General features: G+C 59.9%; 1 protein-coding gene across 3 annotated transcripts in view; it reads right to left on the bottom strand.

Moving 5' to 3' along the window:
- Nucleotides 1–5,279: 5,279 nt before the first annotated feature.
- The window catches only part of EFCAB6 (EF-hand calcium binding domain 6), a 156,124-nt gene continuing 145,410 nt past the window's right edge, over nt 5,280–15,993 (bottom strand). For all 3 annotated transcript variants that reach the window (XM_053662262.1, XM_053662261.1, XM_053662263.1), the window contains 5 exons: nt 15,583–15,813; nt 13,186–13,354; nt 11,143–11,327; nt 7,080–7,229; nt 5,280–5,654 (listed from right to left, as the gene is read on the bottom strand). In XM_053662262.1, coding sequence (XP_053518237.1) covers nt 5,532–5,654; nt 7,080–7,229; nt 11,143–11,327; nt 13,186–13,354; nt 15,583–15,813 — 858 coding nt within the window. In that variant the 3' untranslated portion in view covers nt 5,280–5,531. The remainder of the gene's footprint in view (nt 5,655–7,079; nt 7,230–11,142; nt 11,328–13,185; nt 13,355–15,582; nt 15,814–15,993) is intronic.

The raw sequence follows: 15,993 nt of genomic DNA, 5'->3' as shown, positions 1-15,993 counted from the left end.
GTAATGACTCCAGGCTCAGAGCTCCCAAGGCTGCTCAAACTCTGCTGTTTTCAACCGTCAGTGGACTCGTCGGCACACCCACCCACTCCCCTACCCACCCACCCCTCCCTCCACCAGCCGCCTGTCCACCCAGCCACTCCACGAACACTCGCTGAGCACCCCCCACGGGCCTGGCTTGGACCAGGGAGGTGGCGGTGGGGCCGGCGACAGGGTCAGCGCTGACGAGGGGTGGATGCCGCGGTGAGGGCAAAGGAGAGCCGAGGACGGCGGCGGAGGTGGCGGGAGCAGGGGGAACAGGGTGGAGGAGGGAAGCTCTGCTCTGCTTGCGTCTCCTGAGCTGGAGGTGCCCTTCGGAGTCCGTGGAAGGGGTCCGGAGCCGGAGGGGGGGGGACGGACCTGGAGGACGGAGGCCCTCTCTCTGGAGGCCAGTAGTTCAGGGTCATACCTGAAGCCTTGGGGCCGGGGGAGACCTCCCAGAGGGGCACGCAGAGGGCAGGACGAGCCGCCGGGGCAGACGCAGCGATGGCAGCCTCTGTGAGCCTGTCCCGGGACACTGTTCTTTCCCCGCCGAGGAGTAACCTCCCCCAAGGCCTCACAGGCCTGCGACAGCCCTTCCTGGGCCTTGGCTCCTTGGCCCCTGGGCCGTGGGCTGTCAGGAGGAGCTGCTGGGCTTGAGGCACCCGGCTGGTCCTCTGGGCCAGGGTGCAGGGCAGGGCTCCGGGGCAGGAGGGGGACCTCCGGCTGCTGCCACCTCTGGTAGCAACGGGCATTGCAGGGGCTGCTGGAGAGCACCAGGGGCCTGAGGCTCCTCCTAGACGTAGCTGCTGCCCAGCCTCCTGCTCCTGCCGCCTCTGGTGTAGACATCTGGGTTCTGACTCACCTGGGATTTGCACCAGTGGTGAGAGCAGGGGGCGCCCGGGGCCTGGGCTCTGGTGGTCCAGCCCTTGTGCTCGTGCATACCTTGCCCCGGGTGTCCCCATGGCCTGAGAGGATGACAATGCAGGCTGGGGTCCCAGATAACCCTCCTGTTGCCAGGGGCAGAGCAGTGGACACGTTCAGCCAGCTGCCTCCCCGCCCTGTCCCTCAGCCCTTTGGTAAGTTCATTCTCCGGGAGCCCCGCCCCCAGCAGCTCTTGCCCGTAATTCAATTCGGCTTCCGGGGACCTGATCCTTGAACCTGTGAACCTCCAAGGGCACCACATTCCCTTTTCTTCCAGAATAGAGGAGCCCCTGAATAATCCAGTGGAGGTGACACGCTCTGTGAGCATGGGCTCACCCAGCACTCCCCCCGATGCCCCCCACAGCTCCCAGCTGGGCCCACACCAGCCTGGCCAGCTCGGGGGCTTGTCCTGGAAGGGTCCCCCATCCCCTTGGAGGCCGAGACCACAGAGATCTGCAGGATGCGGGAAGCAGACCCCGCTCTTGGCATGTCCCGGGGGGACTTTGGAAGGCTCCTCTGATCCCAGAAAAGACGTTGAACCCTCCTTCCCTCTCTTACATGCTTGGGGTGCAGTGAGTGGCAGATGGGGTCAGGCTCGGGGGCCCTGAGGACGAGCAAACCCAGCGTGCAGGGGCAATCCGGGAAAGCTTCCCGGAGGAAGGAGCCTGGCTGGGCCCTGAACAACAGGACACGGTTTTCCCATTAAAAAAATCATTTTCATTGTGAAATGATGTTAGACTTACAGGAGCATCGTAACGACGCTACAGAGTTGCTCTGTGCCCTTTGCCCAGGCCCCCCAGGGCTAACATGACCGGGGCACACTCATCAACCAGGAAATAACATCCGTGTAACCCTGTGAATCCGTTCTCTGCCTGGCCGTCGGCGGGCTTCCATCCACGTCCTCCCTCTCTTCCGGAATGCCACCCCGACTCCACGTTGCACTTTGCCGTCCTGTGTCCCCAGTGTCCTGTGGTCTGTGACCGCTTCTCAGTCTCTCCTCCATTTTCACGACTGTGACGGGTTTGAGGCTGGCCAAGGGCCTCCGTGGGTTTGCTGGACGTTCTCTCAGGACCAGACGGGGTTCTGCATCCCGAGGAGAATTGTTTCACCGCCAGAAAGCCCCCTCGTCGGGCCCCCTCTTAATGACGGGAGTTTTCAGAACAGCTTCTGCAGTCCCGCCGGCAAGGAGCCAGTTTCCCGGTGGGTCACTCCCCCGTCGGACTGAGTGTGTGTCCACTTAAAAAACTCTAGCGATATGAGGATGTGTGTGGTTTATTTTTTTGTTGTGGTGGTTTTATTCTATTTTTTAAGATTTTATTTATTTTTAGAGAGAGGGGAAGGGAAGAAGAGAGAAAAACACCAATGTGTGGTTGCCTCTTGAACACCCCCCCCCCTACTGGGGACCTGGCCCACAACCCAGGCAAGCGCCCTGACTGGGAATCAAACCAGCAACCCCTTGGTTCATAGTCCAGTGCTCAATCCACTGAGCTACACTACCCAGGGCTCACTGTGGTTTTAATTTCCATTTCCTTAATGGCTAATGATATCGATTTTCATACGTTCATCTGCCATTCACATACATCCTTTGGAGAAAGTGTCTGTTCGGATCTTTTCTGCTCTTCCTCAAAAATGAGGTGGTTTTTGAGTTTTAACAGCTCTTCACGCTCTGGAGACAAGGCCGTAACTGAGTATATGACTTGCCGATCTTTTCTTCCACTCTGTAGGTTGTCTTTTTCATTTTTTTAACAGTTTCTCAGAGGAAAAAAGTTTTTCATTTTGATGAAGAGCAATTTATCAATCTTCTCTCTTATGAATTGTGCCTTTGGTGCAGAACCTAACCACCCATTGCCAAGCCCAAGGTCGAGCAGGTTCACCCTGGGGATTCCCTGCAGAGTGATCGTTTCCTGTCTCACACTCAGGTCTGCGGTGCCGGTTGGGTTCTGTCTGAGGCGTGAGGGTGTGTCCAGCTCACCGGCAGAGAAACCAGCTTTGCCGTTTCTCTGCTGAAATGTCTCTGCACGTTTGTCTCCAATCAGCTGACTGTGCTTGTGTATGTTTCTGGGCTATTTTTTAAACTTCACACGAGGACACATTTATTGATTTGAGAGAGAGAAACATCAATCCGCTGCCTCCTGTATGCGCCCTGAGGATCAAACCTACAACCTGGGTACGTGCCCTGACCAGGGATCGAACCCCTGACCTTGCGGTGCATGGGAGGACGCTCTGACCAACTGGGCCTCACGGGCCAGGGCTGGGTTCTCTATTTTTGTCCCTTGATCTATACAGTCTGTTTTGGGGGCCAACATCATACTCTAGTCATTATTGTAACTTTACAGGTAAGTCTTAAAATTGGGTAGTGTGAATCCTCCCATTTTGTTCTTCTTTTTTAGAAGTCGTTTGGCTATTCTAGTTCCTTTGCCTGTCCACATACATTTCAAAATTAACTCGGCAAACACAAATCTCACTGAGATTTTGGTTGGGAATGCGTAGAAGCTGCAGATCAGAGGGAGAAGTGTGGTATTTCGAAACATCGAGTCTCACAGTCAGCGGGAACCACAACTGTCCCCATGTCCTCGACCCGTGGCTCCTTTTGCCCGCGCTCGCCCTTTCCATGCAGACGCCGCGCACATTGCGTTCCAATCGGACCCAAGCACTTCATGGGGTTGGGAGGGGCGGGGGGCGGGGGCATCACGAGGAACGGTGCTCTGGGACTCCGCGTCCCTGCAGACACACAGGCACACGGTGCCTTTTGCAGACTGACTTTGTAACTCGGCTTAGTTCGCCTTTTTTTGGGGGGGAGGGCGTTCTTTGGAATTTCCTGTGTAGACGACCACCCACCTCATCTGCAAAAAGGGACCATTTTATTTGTTCCTTTCTACTTTCCGTTTTTCCAGGAGTTTTGTTTGTTGGCCTCATCACACTGGCTGGGACCGTCGGCGTGACGCTGAGCGTCAGTGCTGAGCCACGTGCCCGCCTGGCTCCCGACCGAGGGGAAACGCCTGCTCTCAGTCACCAGGGCATCAGCTGCAGTCCTGTGTGGGCGTTTGACCACACGGAGGACCCGCGTACCGATTTGACAGAGAGGAAGGGCCAGCGAGCGAAGGAGAGAGGCAGACATGGATGTGAGAGAGCAACTTCGGGAGGTTGCCTCCTGCACTTGCCCGACCAGGGATCGAACCCTCAACCTTCAGTGTGAGGGATGACGCTCTAAACGACAGAGCCACCGGCCAGGGCATTCAGTTTTTTGTAAATGTGTTCGTTCAGCTAAGGAAGTTCCTTTCTGTTCCCAGGATGTTGGAAGTTTTTCTTATGAATTAATGCTGAATTTTGTCAATGCTTTTTCTGCATCTATCGGGACGACGGTGCATTTGGTGTGGCGGGTGTGGGCGGGTCTGAGGGTCTGCCCTCCTGGACGGTCACCGGCTTCCTGGGCCCACGGCTGCATGTTATCTTCACGCCTGGGGACTGTCTCTCCCTCCTTTCCTGGCCTCTCCCGTGTGTGCATACGTGTTGGTCGGTGCACCTGATTTTACTCCACAGGTCTCTGGGGCTCTGTTCATCTTCATTTTTTTTTTTAAGACTAGATAATCTCAATTCACCTGCCTTCAAGTTTTCTGAGGATGTAAAGTTCTCATCTTTTTAAAAAGATTTAATTTTAGACAGAGGGTAAGGGAGGGAGGAAGAGAGAAAAACATCAATGTGTGGTTGCCTGTCACATGCTCTGCACTGGGGACCTGGCCCCCAACCCAGGCATGTGCCCCGACTGGGAGTAGAACCGGCGACCCTTTGGTCCGCAGGCCGGCACTCAGTCCAGTGAGCTGCGCCAGCCGGGGCGCCTCCCTCCCACCTGTGAAGGACTTGCTGCTGTGGGGTTTTCCCCCTCTCTGCTGGTTGACGTGTGCTCGTTCTCTGCAAGCTCGCTCACCCTCCCCCGACTGCGCCGGGTCTGCTGCTGTGTCTGCTGCTGTGTCTGTCCCAGGTGGCCTTCGCCTCTGTGGCTGGTTTTCATTGTCAACGCCTGACTGGGATCCAGGGGCCAGCAAGGAGGGGAAGGGGGGACGGCCGTGCTGCCTGGGAGTGGGGTGCTGCTGCCTCCGGGCGATGGCCTTGACCGTGAGGGGCAGCCCCAGAACTGGAACCGGCCCGGCTGGCCAGGTCTGACCCAGGATGCAGAAGCACTGGGCCTGGCTGCGGGGAGGGGACCCCCGGTGCCCCCCAGGCACCCAGCAGGCTCTGATGAATGAAACCTCAGGAATTCCGAGCTTGTATCTCAGCGCTGGTGGTTCTTCCGAAGTCTCAAGAATCATTTCTGCAAAGAGTAACATTTTTATTTGCTCAGATGAATGGGGGGGGGTGCCTGAGTCTTGGGGACAATGTCAAGGCTGCCCGGAGCGGGCATCCCTGCAGCCGGGGTGGAGGCGCGGTGCTGAGCCCGGCTAAGCACCGGGAAAACGCTGGCTCGGTGTGGCCTGTCTGGTTTCTGGAGATGGTCTGGGGGGTCCGAGGAATTTCCCGGGTCGTACGGCTCTACTGGTCTCGGGGACCGGCCCTGCGTTCCCCCTCTGTCCACGCCGAGCACACCGCCATGGGCCCTACTGGAGAAAGGCCCTGAGGAAGTCGTTGTAGGAGATTTTCGAAGACAGTGTCTTGTCATAGTATTCCAGAATATGGAAGAACTCCTCCTCTGACAGGTTGATGCTGTATTCTCTCAGGACCTGCAAGACAGGAAGGAGGAGCCGGCTCCCGTGGCGCCATTCGAGGAGGCGGGCTGCCAGGGAAGGGCTGGGGATGCGCCTCCTCTGCCCGGGTCTGAACACCTCCCGGGGGCGTCGCCGCTCTCTCTCCCTGCCCCCCTCCCCCACACTATTTCCTCCCCACCCCCTCTCTCCTGAAGCGACCTGGAGGGAGAAAGGCAGGTGCTGAGGATGGGACGGCCCCAGGGACCCTCCTGCCACCACCCAGCCCTGGACTTCCGACCTCAGACTTCTACAGGGAAAACGGATGCCCACCGTGTTTCGAACGCCCACCGTGTTTGAGCTGTTGCTCCCCTGCCGTTACACAGCTGAAACGAACCCGAGTAATGGGCACCCTCGTGCCTAACCACTAACATCACGTGCCCTCCAGCGCCGCACCCCCGCCTCCGCCTGGACACCGAGGAGAGTGGCTGCTGAGAACTTGGCCCCAAAGTGCCGAAAAACCGCAGGAACCGGAAAGCACAGTGGGCCCCGAGGGCAGGGGACAGTCCTGGGTCCCCGGCTGCGCTCCAGGGCGGGTGGGGGCAGGCCCCTGGCTGGGTGTCCAGCAGGGCCCTTGGGAACCAGCGGCGGTGGTCATTATCATGGAAGAAAAGGTTCTGCAGTTTCAGTGGAAGCAGAGACAGCCCCGGGGGGTGCGTGTTCTGTGAGTGCGTTCTCAGGTCAGAGACCAGAGGGTCTTTGACGTCTTGACTGAGTTTTTTCTGGCAGTGACCTGAGCTCGGGGCCTGGTGGGGATGGGGGGCGGGGTTCGAGATTATTCTAAAAGTGGGGGTTTTAAGTCGCCCTTGGGAGTGGCGTGTCTTCCCCCTGGAGAGAGGGAGCAAAGGCCTGCAAGGTAGAAGCTTCCAGGCTGAGCAAAGGCCCCCAGAGGCGCTCCCTGCAGCGTGTGCCCCTCTGTGATGTGCACTCTCTTGGGGCACGAAAGGCCCTGAGTTGGTCTCTGGAGAGGACAGCTGCTGAGCCAGCCCTGCCGCATGGAGGGCGGCTGGGGGCACGGGGCCCTGAGTAGCCACAGCTGGGACCTTGCTTCAGCACCTCAGTGTTTCTGTGCTGTGCCATGGGCCCTGCAAGGCAGATGCAGGCCCTGGGTCCCCTATGGGGCAGGGGAAGGCCTGACATAGGGCCAGGGCCACTGCAGAGTGGGCACAGAGGGCACAGAGGGGCATCCAGAGGCCCTCAGGAAGGGGAACCCAGGCCTGCAGGCAAGGGGAAGCGCACTCTGCCCTTGATAAGCTGGGGGTCCTAAGGAGGTGGGGTCTGGGACAGCTCCTCACGTGCCAGCCTTCAATGGGGACCAGGATCCCCTTCTGCAGTCTCCCTGCCCCTGGCATTGGGCACCTGCTTCCTGTTCAGAGGCAAGAGCCACATGGGAGCTGGGCTCACCTTCCGGAAATCGGCCACGCCCACGAGCCCCGTGCTACCCACGTCGTAGGCTTTGAAGGTGCGCCGCATTGGCCGCCAGCAGTGCAAAATTTTGGGCTGAATGCGCAGCAGTGCCGAGTAAAAGGAAGAAGTCTCAGCACCAGCTTCTTTCTGGAAAAAAAACAAACAACCAAGGTGGGAGGTGGTGAGAAGAAGCTTTTGAATGTGAAGGATGTAGGGGCCCAACTGCAGCCGGGAGCTCCCCTCCTGCCTCCTGCCCAGGGGCCCTCTAGGCCCCGCCCGTGCCCCACTGGCCAGCCCCACTGCTCGCTGCAAGTTTGTGGGTGGGCTGTTGAAAACCACCGCTCATTCCTGTCTCCTGGCCCTCAACCTGGGAGGGAGGTGGCCTCTTCATCCCACTGCGCAGAAGGGAAGAGGAGCTCCAGGAGGCAACCATCAATCGATAGATCGAGGTTCTGCAGAAGAGCCCCCCCTCACCCCCGCCCTGCCGAATTCCTCTCCGGGAACGGGAGGGGGGGGGCCAGGCAGATACCCTACCAACTTCCAAATAGTTCAAGGAAAAAAGAGATTCCAGTTTGGGACTCCTAGTCGGTTACTATAATAAAGAGGCTCCCCCGCCAAACAAAACCCCACAAGTTTGTAATTATATCTAGTAATTAGACAGCACACGGCCCTGTGATTATTTCATTTAGGGGCCATTAGATTGGAAACCAGACGGCTTAGCATGTGCAGAGCCCCCTGCTGGTCTGAGTGCCACCGTGGTGCGTTGTGGGAACGACGTGTGACAGGCTCTGGGAGAGTAGCTTCAACACGGCGCCACGTTAAGGCAAATTAGTGCAGAGTTAAACTGCTTCCCCTTTCACACCGTTTAGCTCTCATGATGGGCGCTCGGCAGACTCGTGGTCAGTGGGTCTGTGTGTTCGGGACACGGCTGGTTGTCAATGCGGGGCGGGAGCAGAGGGACTCAGACGCTGCTGAGCAGCATCAGCCAGGGTGCTACAGCCTCACCCACCCCAGGGGACTGCAGCATCACCAGCCCCGCAAAGGGGATTAACACCCCTTCCTCCCCAACACAGGGAGGAAGGACCGGCTTTGCACACTCCCTGATCCACTCGCCCAGGCCTTGGTCGTCGGGAGAACAGCACAGGGGGAGGGAGTACAAGTCACAATGGCACAAGGGGAGGTGCCTCCGTGAGGCTTGCCCAATCGGGACCAAGATGGTGACCACAGAGGCCTGCCAATCTAGCCTGGGAAAGAAGGCATTGGTTGGGAGGTGCACCCATCAGGAGCCTGCGAAAGCTTGGGAAGTTGGTTGGTTATTTTAGAAAAGCTCCTGGCCTGTCCCCAGCCCGAGACAGCAGAATCTGTTTAACAAAGAAGCTCACTGTCTCTCCCTGGGGAACAGGCGCCTGGCCGGTTCCTTCGCACATTTGCACATTCTCTTCGTGGCGACCACGTGGGCCGGGAGGCTGCGAGGACTCCCAGTGAAGGCTCCAGCCAGGAGCCTGGCTACAGCAGCACCGCAGCCAGGAACAGCGCCCAGCTCCCTGTGTGGGGACTGAGACTGCTTAGTGCTGCCTGTGGGCTCCAGAGAACTCATCTTGAAAATGAAACACGACTCTGGACACTGGCCTTTGCCTTGGCCTTGATGAAGACACGGCTGGACTATTTCCTCGGTTGGACAGATGGAGACGGGACACAGGGCAGCCTTCTGTTTCCACCTGAATAAATCGCCACGCCACTGTCTCCCACCTGTGGGCCTCCCTCCCCACTTCCCCCGGCGACAAGGGGATGCCGGGCCCACCTGCTCTCGGGCACACAGCCGGGCCCGAGGGAGGGTCTCCACCCCAGCTGGTGCGGCCACCCGGAGCAGAGCGCCTCCGCCTCCCTGGTGGTCCCTGCCAGAGAACGCAGCCCCCCCCCCCCGCCTCCCCTGGGGCGTCTCTGCTGCTGGAGCCTGCAGAGAAAGCCCCCGGGGACCAAAGACATGGCCCTTTAGCTCCTCTGCAGGGCAACAGCCGGCCTGAGCCTCTCCCCCTGTGCACTTGGGGTGGGGCTGGGACGGGACAGACCTGGGCAGGGGCTCTCTCCTCGGAAAGGGTCGGGGGGAGGGGATGTGGCACTGCCGGTCAGTCAGGCCCAGGCAGCCAGGGCGATGGGTGACAGGACTATTCTGAACCACAGAGTGTGGCTGCAGCTGGGTCTGGGTGACAAGACAGGAGTACACAGGAGGTGGGCCGGCTCCCAGCAGGGCCGTCCGAGCGCCCCTCACTCCCGGTGAGCACGGCCTCAGTCAGACACCCCCACCCTGGCCTGCGCCCCTCCCCGGGGGCCGGCCTTTCTGCGCCCCCATGAGGGCGAGCAGTGGGCAGGAAGCAGGGCAGCCTCTGCCCAAGGGGCAGGCTCCGAGCAGGGCACTGGGTCACTCTTCTTACTGGGGCCCCTTGAAGGCTCCTAGAAACCAGCAGACCCCCGCCTTTTACAGCAGGGGAAACCGAGGCCCAGAGAGGCAGAGGAAGGCGGAGCTGGCAGATCCTGGTCCCACGAGGGAGGGACCTTGCGAGGGCGTCTCTGGAGGACGCCCTTTCCTGTGCCTACGGGAGACAGAGCAGAGGAAGAACCGTCCTCCGCTTTCCTGCCGTCACCTGGCCTGAGCCTTGGATGGGGGCCCCTGCTGTCCGGACTCGAAGCCACGCTGGCAGGGCACTCGGTTTTGCACACAATGGGAAACTGCGTCACGCAGCAGCTTGCGGCGTGGGAAGAACCCACATGGGCCGGCCCTCCTCTCTCCGGCCGCTGCTGCTGGGGCGGGGCAGGGACTGGGCGGGGATGGAAGGGAGGCAATGGCCGCCCCACACCTCTGTCCCTGCCCGGGGCCCCAGGTGGGATCAGCCGCCCAACCCACGACGCCAGCTGTCCTCGTCACTTAACTCGATGGACCTTAATTCAAGGAGACAGAGATGGACTGTGAGCACAAAAAAGACTTTCTTTCCTCCATGATTTGGATAAAACTCGAAAAGGTGAGTCAGGGAAAACAGTGGTTGAACGTGGGAATCAAAATGACAAATAATTGAGGAAAAAAGCTAAAAAGCCAAAGAAAACAGTGTCCTCCAGTTGTTACTTAAGCATCTTTAGGTTCTAATCCCTCTTCCAAGAAACAGAGAAAATGGTGGGGTACAGTTTATGGGAGAAAGGGGGCAGCACCCTCCTCCCACCACACGAGGGGGCAGGTCTGGCTGGTGCAGGCGGCTGCTGAATGAATGGTACAGGCCCCGTTCAAGTGTAAAGTGTTTCACCTGGCTGTGACCCCGCCCCCACCCCAGCTTTGCCCTTCCAGTTGACCAGCTGGTCCCCACTCCTGGTGCCTCGGTGCCTCGTATAAGCAGCTGGCTTGTTGCCGTTTGCCATACGGGTGTTTCTGGGGGCTCTGGGAGGAGCCGTGACAACTGGGTATCTGCTGCCGCATGAGTCTTAGAACCTGGGACTCGGGCAGTTGGTCCCCAGTCTTTGCACCTTCGCCATGAAGTAGATTTTGAGCTGTTGCAGCGTCCCCAAGCCTGACAAAGAGGCCTCGCCTCTACCCACAGCTCGCCCCGGCTGGATGCGAGTTCCCCGATGGGCAGGCAGCTGGGCCCAGTGTCTGGGCCCCAGTGGTTACGGGCGCGCCTGCACACTGCCTGGAGCTGGGCAGGCCTCTGACTAGTGGACAGAGGGGGCAGCAAAGAATCGTTTCACAAGGGCATGGACACAGGCCATTCGTGTTAGCACACAACACATGCATGCATGCTTACATTACACAATGTGATATGTGCTCACACTGCATATGTACACACACGTAGCATACACGGGCGACATGCAGACGCATGTGCGCAGAGGAAACGTGAGCAGGGGTCCCAGGGGAGGTGGCAGGGAGGCTGGGGACGTCAGACAGGCTCAGTCCTCCCTGGCCAGTGGCCCCGCTGGGTGTCTCGGCACCCACGAGTTCCCCTCTTGTAAGGAGCAGGCTCAGAAAAGTCGGGCCCGTTAGCCCCAGCCCCGAATGTCCGGAGGAGCACCTTCGTACCATTTTCTGGGCGTTCTGGATCTTCATCCTCCGCATCAGCGAGGTCTCCTTGGTCTTCAGCAGCAGGATACAGCTCTGCAGGAAGTCGCAGTAGGCGAAGCTCCCGTCGCCCTTCAGGTCGTACTTCCCAACGAGCTGCTGGCACTCCTCTCTGCTGATGTCCAGGCTGAATTTCTCCACCAGCGCTGAAGACAGAAACGTGGGTTCAATGGGTGGCAGTCTGCCCACGCACCCGTTCACAGGGTCACTCACTCATCATGCGTGGAGGTGCCTTCTCTGTGTGGGGCCTTCACCGAGTGGGCTCAGGGGGCGGTGTGCACGCGATGAGCTAGGTGCAGTAAGGAGGAAGAGGACCTGCCTCCCGCCGCCCCCACCGTGCTGGCATTTGCCTGCTGTCCTGGTTTTGCGTGGTCCCCACTGCTGTGGTCACAGCAGAATGGACAGCGTGCTGTGAGCTGTGATGGAAGGGTGGGCGGAGCGAGAGCAGAGTTGGGAAGGGGCGTTCCCAGGGAGGGATGGGCAGAGTCAGGGCGGAGCCTGGAGGAGGGGCGGGGGCACCCGGCTGTGCGCATGAATTCAGACCTCCCACGTTTTGAGTTTCAGGCCAGTGATGGCCTGAAAGGTATAAAGCCTGACACACGTGAACTTCTCTTGAGAGACAAGTGGTCTGCAAGGCCGGGGTTTAAGTCTGGCTTTTTGGTTAGAGCCACACCGATGCCACGTTGGCGGCCCACCCCGTGGCCCGGAGGCGGGCGGTGGGAACACCATCGCCCAGCCCCATGCCGCATCCGCTCCCACGCTTGATTCTTGAACCAGTCACGAAGCCCCAGCTGCTTCTGGAGTGAGGCTCATAATTAAGAGAGACTTAGGTAGCATCAGATTTCAGTTTAAGGTGAATACACTGAGCTTTCCCTATCCATTCCATCATAAAAGCAACCAAGTGCCAGAGAGCAGAATGCTGTTACCAATCATTGATGCTAATGAGGGAAACCAAGCCCGATGGGCCGGATGGCAATGACGCCGTCAAGCCGGGTGTGCGCAGGCTGAGATGAGGCCGTGCATGAGCAACAGGGGTTCCTCTGCCCCCCAGAGAGGTCACATTGCCACCCAGGACACGCGGCGGTGGGGGGGGGGGTTGTGGAAGCGAAGGGACTGTCCCGCTGGAGCTGTCCAGCACGACCTTTGACGCCCTGGCTTGTGCAGGCCGTCAGCAGTGTGTAGAACACAGAATGACTTAGAAAACCAGTAATTTTTTACAGCACTACTGAAGTCAGACAGACTGCTGCACAATGGGCTGAGCTGAGTTCACGGTTAAAAAGAGAAAACAGCAATGACAAATAAGGATGACCACCCAAGTTAGGGGCCGTCCTGCTCAAGTCAACAGCAATGACAAAAAACAAGGGGGCTCCAACTTGCATAAACCCCAGCAAACCACGTCACATCAGATCAATGTAACAACATTTGCTTATTACTGATTCCGTGTTTCTGTATTTAATTTATGTGTTTTGGAGTACCATTCACTATAGGAGTTTACATCTTGCTTCGTTTGGGCATTCTAAAGCCACGGTTATCACAAAAATAACACGAATAACAGGTTCTCGAGCAGACCGTTTTCCTGAACAAGGGTCTAGCTGTGGGTGGAGGAGAAGGGGCCAAGGCCGCCGTGAGCAGAGGAGGACGGGGCTGGAGCGCTGCACAGAGGCGTGCAGCAGGTGGGGGAAGTGCAGACGGGGCTGGTGTGATCGGAAGAGTTTACGGAACGGACAGCAGCAAACAGAGGAGAGCGTGTGGGCGGCGGGCCCGCGGGTCCCCAGCCGCCCCCTCTCCACCTGCCCCACTCCTCCTAGCCAGGCTGCACAGAGGCCACAGCCAAGTCTGTGCCCACTGAGCTGAGAGGTGCGCGGGTGTGGACCCCGTGTCGGTGGCCTGGTGGCTTGTCCCTCCATCCCGGTGTTCGTCAAGGTGCCCAGCTGCCACTGCCACCAGATGCCCCCCGCTGTGTTCCAAGGGCTGGGGTTTGCCCGGGAGGGGAGCAGCACGCACCCAGAAACTCGGCCGCGGCGATGGCCCCGCGCCGGTGCGTGTCCCGCTCCTTGCACTCCTTCAGCAGCTCCCGCCAGCAGCCCTGGATCGTCCTCCGCAGCTTGCGCTCGATGGGCTCGCAGTTCTGCAGCAGCGGGGTGCCCGGCGCCGTGCCCGCGCTGGCGGGCGTCTGCGGGACAGGGAGAGACGGCCTTTAACTGGAGGTGTACAACGGAAGGAAGAGCGACAACTCACAGGTGTCACTCAGGCCCAGGGGTCCGAGACTGCACAGGCAGCGTCGCCTCTGAAGTAGCAGGGAAAGCACAGTGCAGAGGGTGATGCTGCCGCTGGTGGGCTGGCTGTGTGCCGAGTCGTCGTGACTAAGGCAGTTCCAGAAACCAATGTGCAGCCAAGACTCAGATCTAGAGAGATGCCAACTGAGTATGTCGCTGGTGTGTGTGCGAAGTGACAAGGACACCAGATTTTTCACCAGAGGAAGAGCCTTGTGAAAGAAAGGGGCTCACTGTGACTGGCCTGGGAACCCCGCCCCGCACCCGGCCGCGGCAGGAGGGCGCCCTAAGCGTCTGTGGCCCGGGGTGAGGCTGCTGCACTGCGTTTTTCATCAGAAACAGGGAATGAACGGAGTCCAGGCCAGACGCCCCTGAACACCTCCTCAACGCCTGGCTGTCTAATGTGGGGGCAAACTCGGCCGAATTCCTGGGCTTTCTGCCAAACCCTGGTCACCTGGACCCCCACCCCCGCCCCATCCCGGTCCATGACAGAAACGGCGTAGCCCTCTTCCTGGGCTCTCTTCCCTTCCCCTCAACCCTGTTGGCTCTGCCTCGAAGGCACACCAGTGTCTGGCCACTGGCCACCAGCCGCCTCTGCCATCCCTCCCACCCAGCGCCGGGCCGTCAGTGCCTCTCGGAGGTCACTGCTGCAGCTGCCTCCGCGTCCCTGCCTCTGCCCGCCCCCTCCACCCCACAGCACAGGTCTCTTCCCCAGGGTCTTTGCAGAGCCACGCAGAACGAAGTTCGAGTCACCCCAGGCGTAGACCCCTGGGCGGCTCCGTGGGTTGCCCTCGGAGGGAGAGCCCCAGGCCTGTGTGAATCTCCTGCGGCCACTCTGACACGTCTGTGTCCTCGGTGGTTTAGAACAACACACTCCATTTTCTCACAGTTTGGGAGGTTGGAGGCCTGAACGGAGTCTCACTGAGAGCGAATGTCAAGCAGGGCCACGTTGCTCTGGGGACTGGAGGGGAGACTCCGTCCCCACCTGGCCCAGCTGCTCCGGGGCCCTCACTCCCTCCGCGGCCGGGGCCTTTCACCCAGCTGCCTAGCCTGCGATGTCTCAGGTCGCGTCCCTTGGACAGGGCCCCTCCTCTGTGTGCCTCATGTGCAGGCCACTGTGACCACCTTGGGCCCACTGGCTGGGCTGGGACAGTCCTGTCCTAAATCAGCGGGTTAGCAACTTTCATTCCATCTGCCACGGTGACTCCCATTGCCAGGTATGGTGACCTCACGCTCCGGGGCACTGGGCTGTGGACGTGCTGTGGCACTTCCGACGGCCCTGCCGCCCCACTCACTGTCACTGCCATGCCCCATACTCACCGTGCTCCCTGCTGCCTGCCTGGTGTCCCACCCAAGACCGTGCACCGCAGTGAGTAGGGAGACCCTGGGTCTACGGGGGCAGGGCCCTCGCTCACTCTCAGCCCCAGGGAGGACCCGGCACCTCCTCGGTCTGCCGCAAGCACAAGCCCATGGAATGGACAAACGGTCACTCTCCATTGGCGTGCTCGCCATGCATGAAACACATCACGCACACGGTTGGGACCCTCTCCCACCCTCCGAGGAAGGACTCTGCCATCTCTGATGACGAAGGAGGAGCCTCGGTGAGGCTGCCCCTCCCCCATCCCAGGGCTGAGCAGTCAGACAGGCCGGGGTTAGGAACTGGGCCTCTCTGTGTCTGACTGGGGGACTCTGGGCACAGGAGGGAGCTTCTTAGAGCCTCGGCGTCCTCACCATGGGTGGGCACGACCAGCCTTCCCGGGGCACTCAGCAGGCAGCCCCATCCATGGGGGCACCTACTGGGGCATTTGCTTTCCAGCCAGTAATGCCGGCAACCCCTGCCTGGCCTTCCACTCCTCCCCCCGCCTCCTGTCCTCCCTACTCTTCCCTTCCACCTGCCGCGCCTCTTTTCTCCCCCACCCTCTCCCCTTTTCCTCATACCTCCCTCCCCCTTCAGGCAGGTGAACACCGAGGACCTACCAGGGGACTCCTCTCCTGTGGCCCCCAACCAAGGCTCACCCTATACCATCTTCTCGGTCACCCCCACCCCGTGGGAACACAAGAGACCCCGCCCCAGGGGACTGTGGGCCTGGGACAGGGTGCCAGGCAACCCCTGGGGACAGGGACTCACACAGAGGTGGCTCCGTGCTTTGGTCCCTGCTCTCAGGTCTCCGGTGGGTGGGGACCCCGCAGACCCGCCTCCTCCAGACACTTCGGGGACCTCGCTCCCTCTCTGGGCCTTGGCTGAGTCGTCAGTGCCGGGCGGGGTTGCCGCTCTCTCCGAACTGAACCTGCTCAGGAAGTCCGGGTACTTCAGCCGCCCCTTGGCGTCGACTGGCATCTCGCTCCAGAGCCGGTCGAACTGGTGAAGAAGCAGAGGGGTGTCCCCGGGGTCAGTGTAGGGCCCTGGGGACAGGCCCCGGCGAGGGCACGAAGCAGGACGTGCATTGGAAAGGCAGTGCGCATGGTCCAGAGCCCACGGCCATAAAACAAGTTAAAAAAGAAAACCGGTGCAGCCTCCCTGGGTGCAAGCCCCGGGAAG

Source organism: Artibeus jamaicensis, unplaced genomic scaffold, assembly GCF_021234435.1.
Source record: "Artibeus jamaicensis isolate MK-2021 breed Jamaican fruit bat unplaced genomic scaffold, CSHL_Jam_final contig_233, whole genome shotgun sequence".
In the NCBI taxonomy this organism is placed as follows: domain Eukaryota; kingdom Metazoa; phylum Chordata; class Mammalia; order Chiroptera; family Phyllostomidae; genus Artibeus; species Artibeus jamaicensis.
This window is presented reverse-complemented; position numbering and strand designations above follow the sequence as displayed.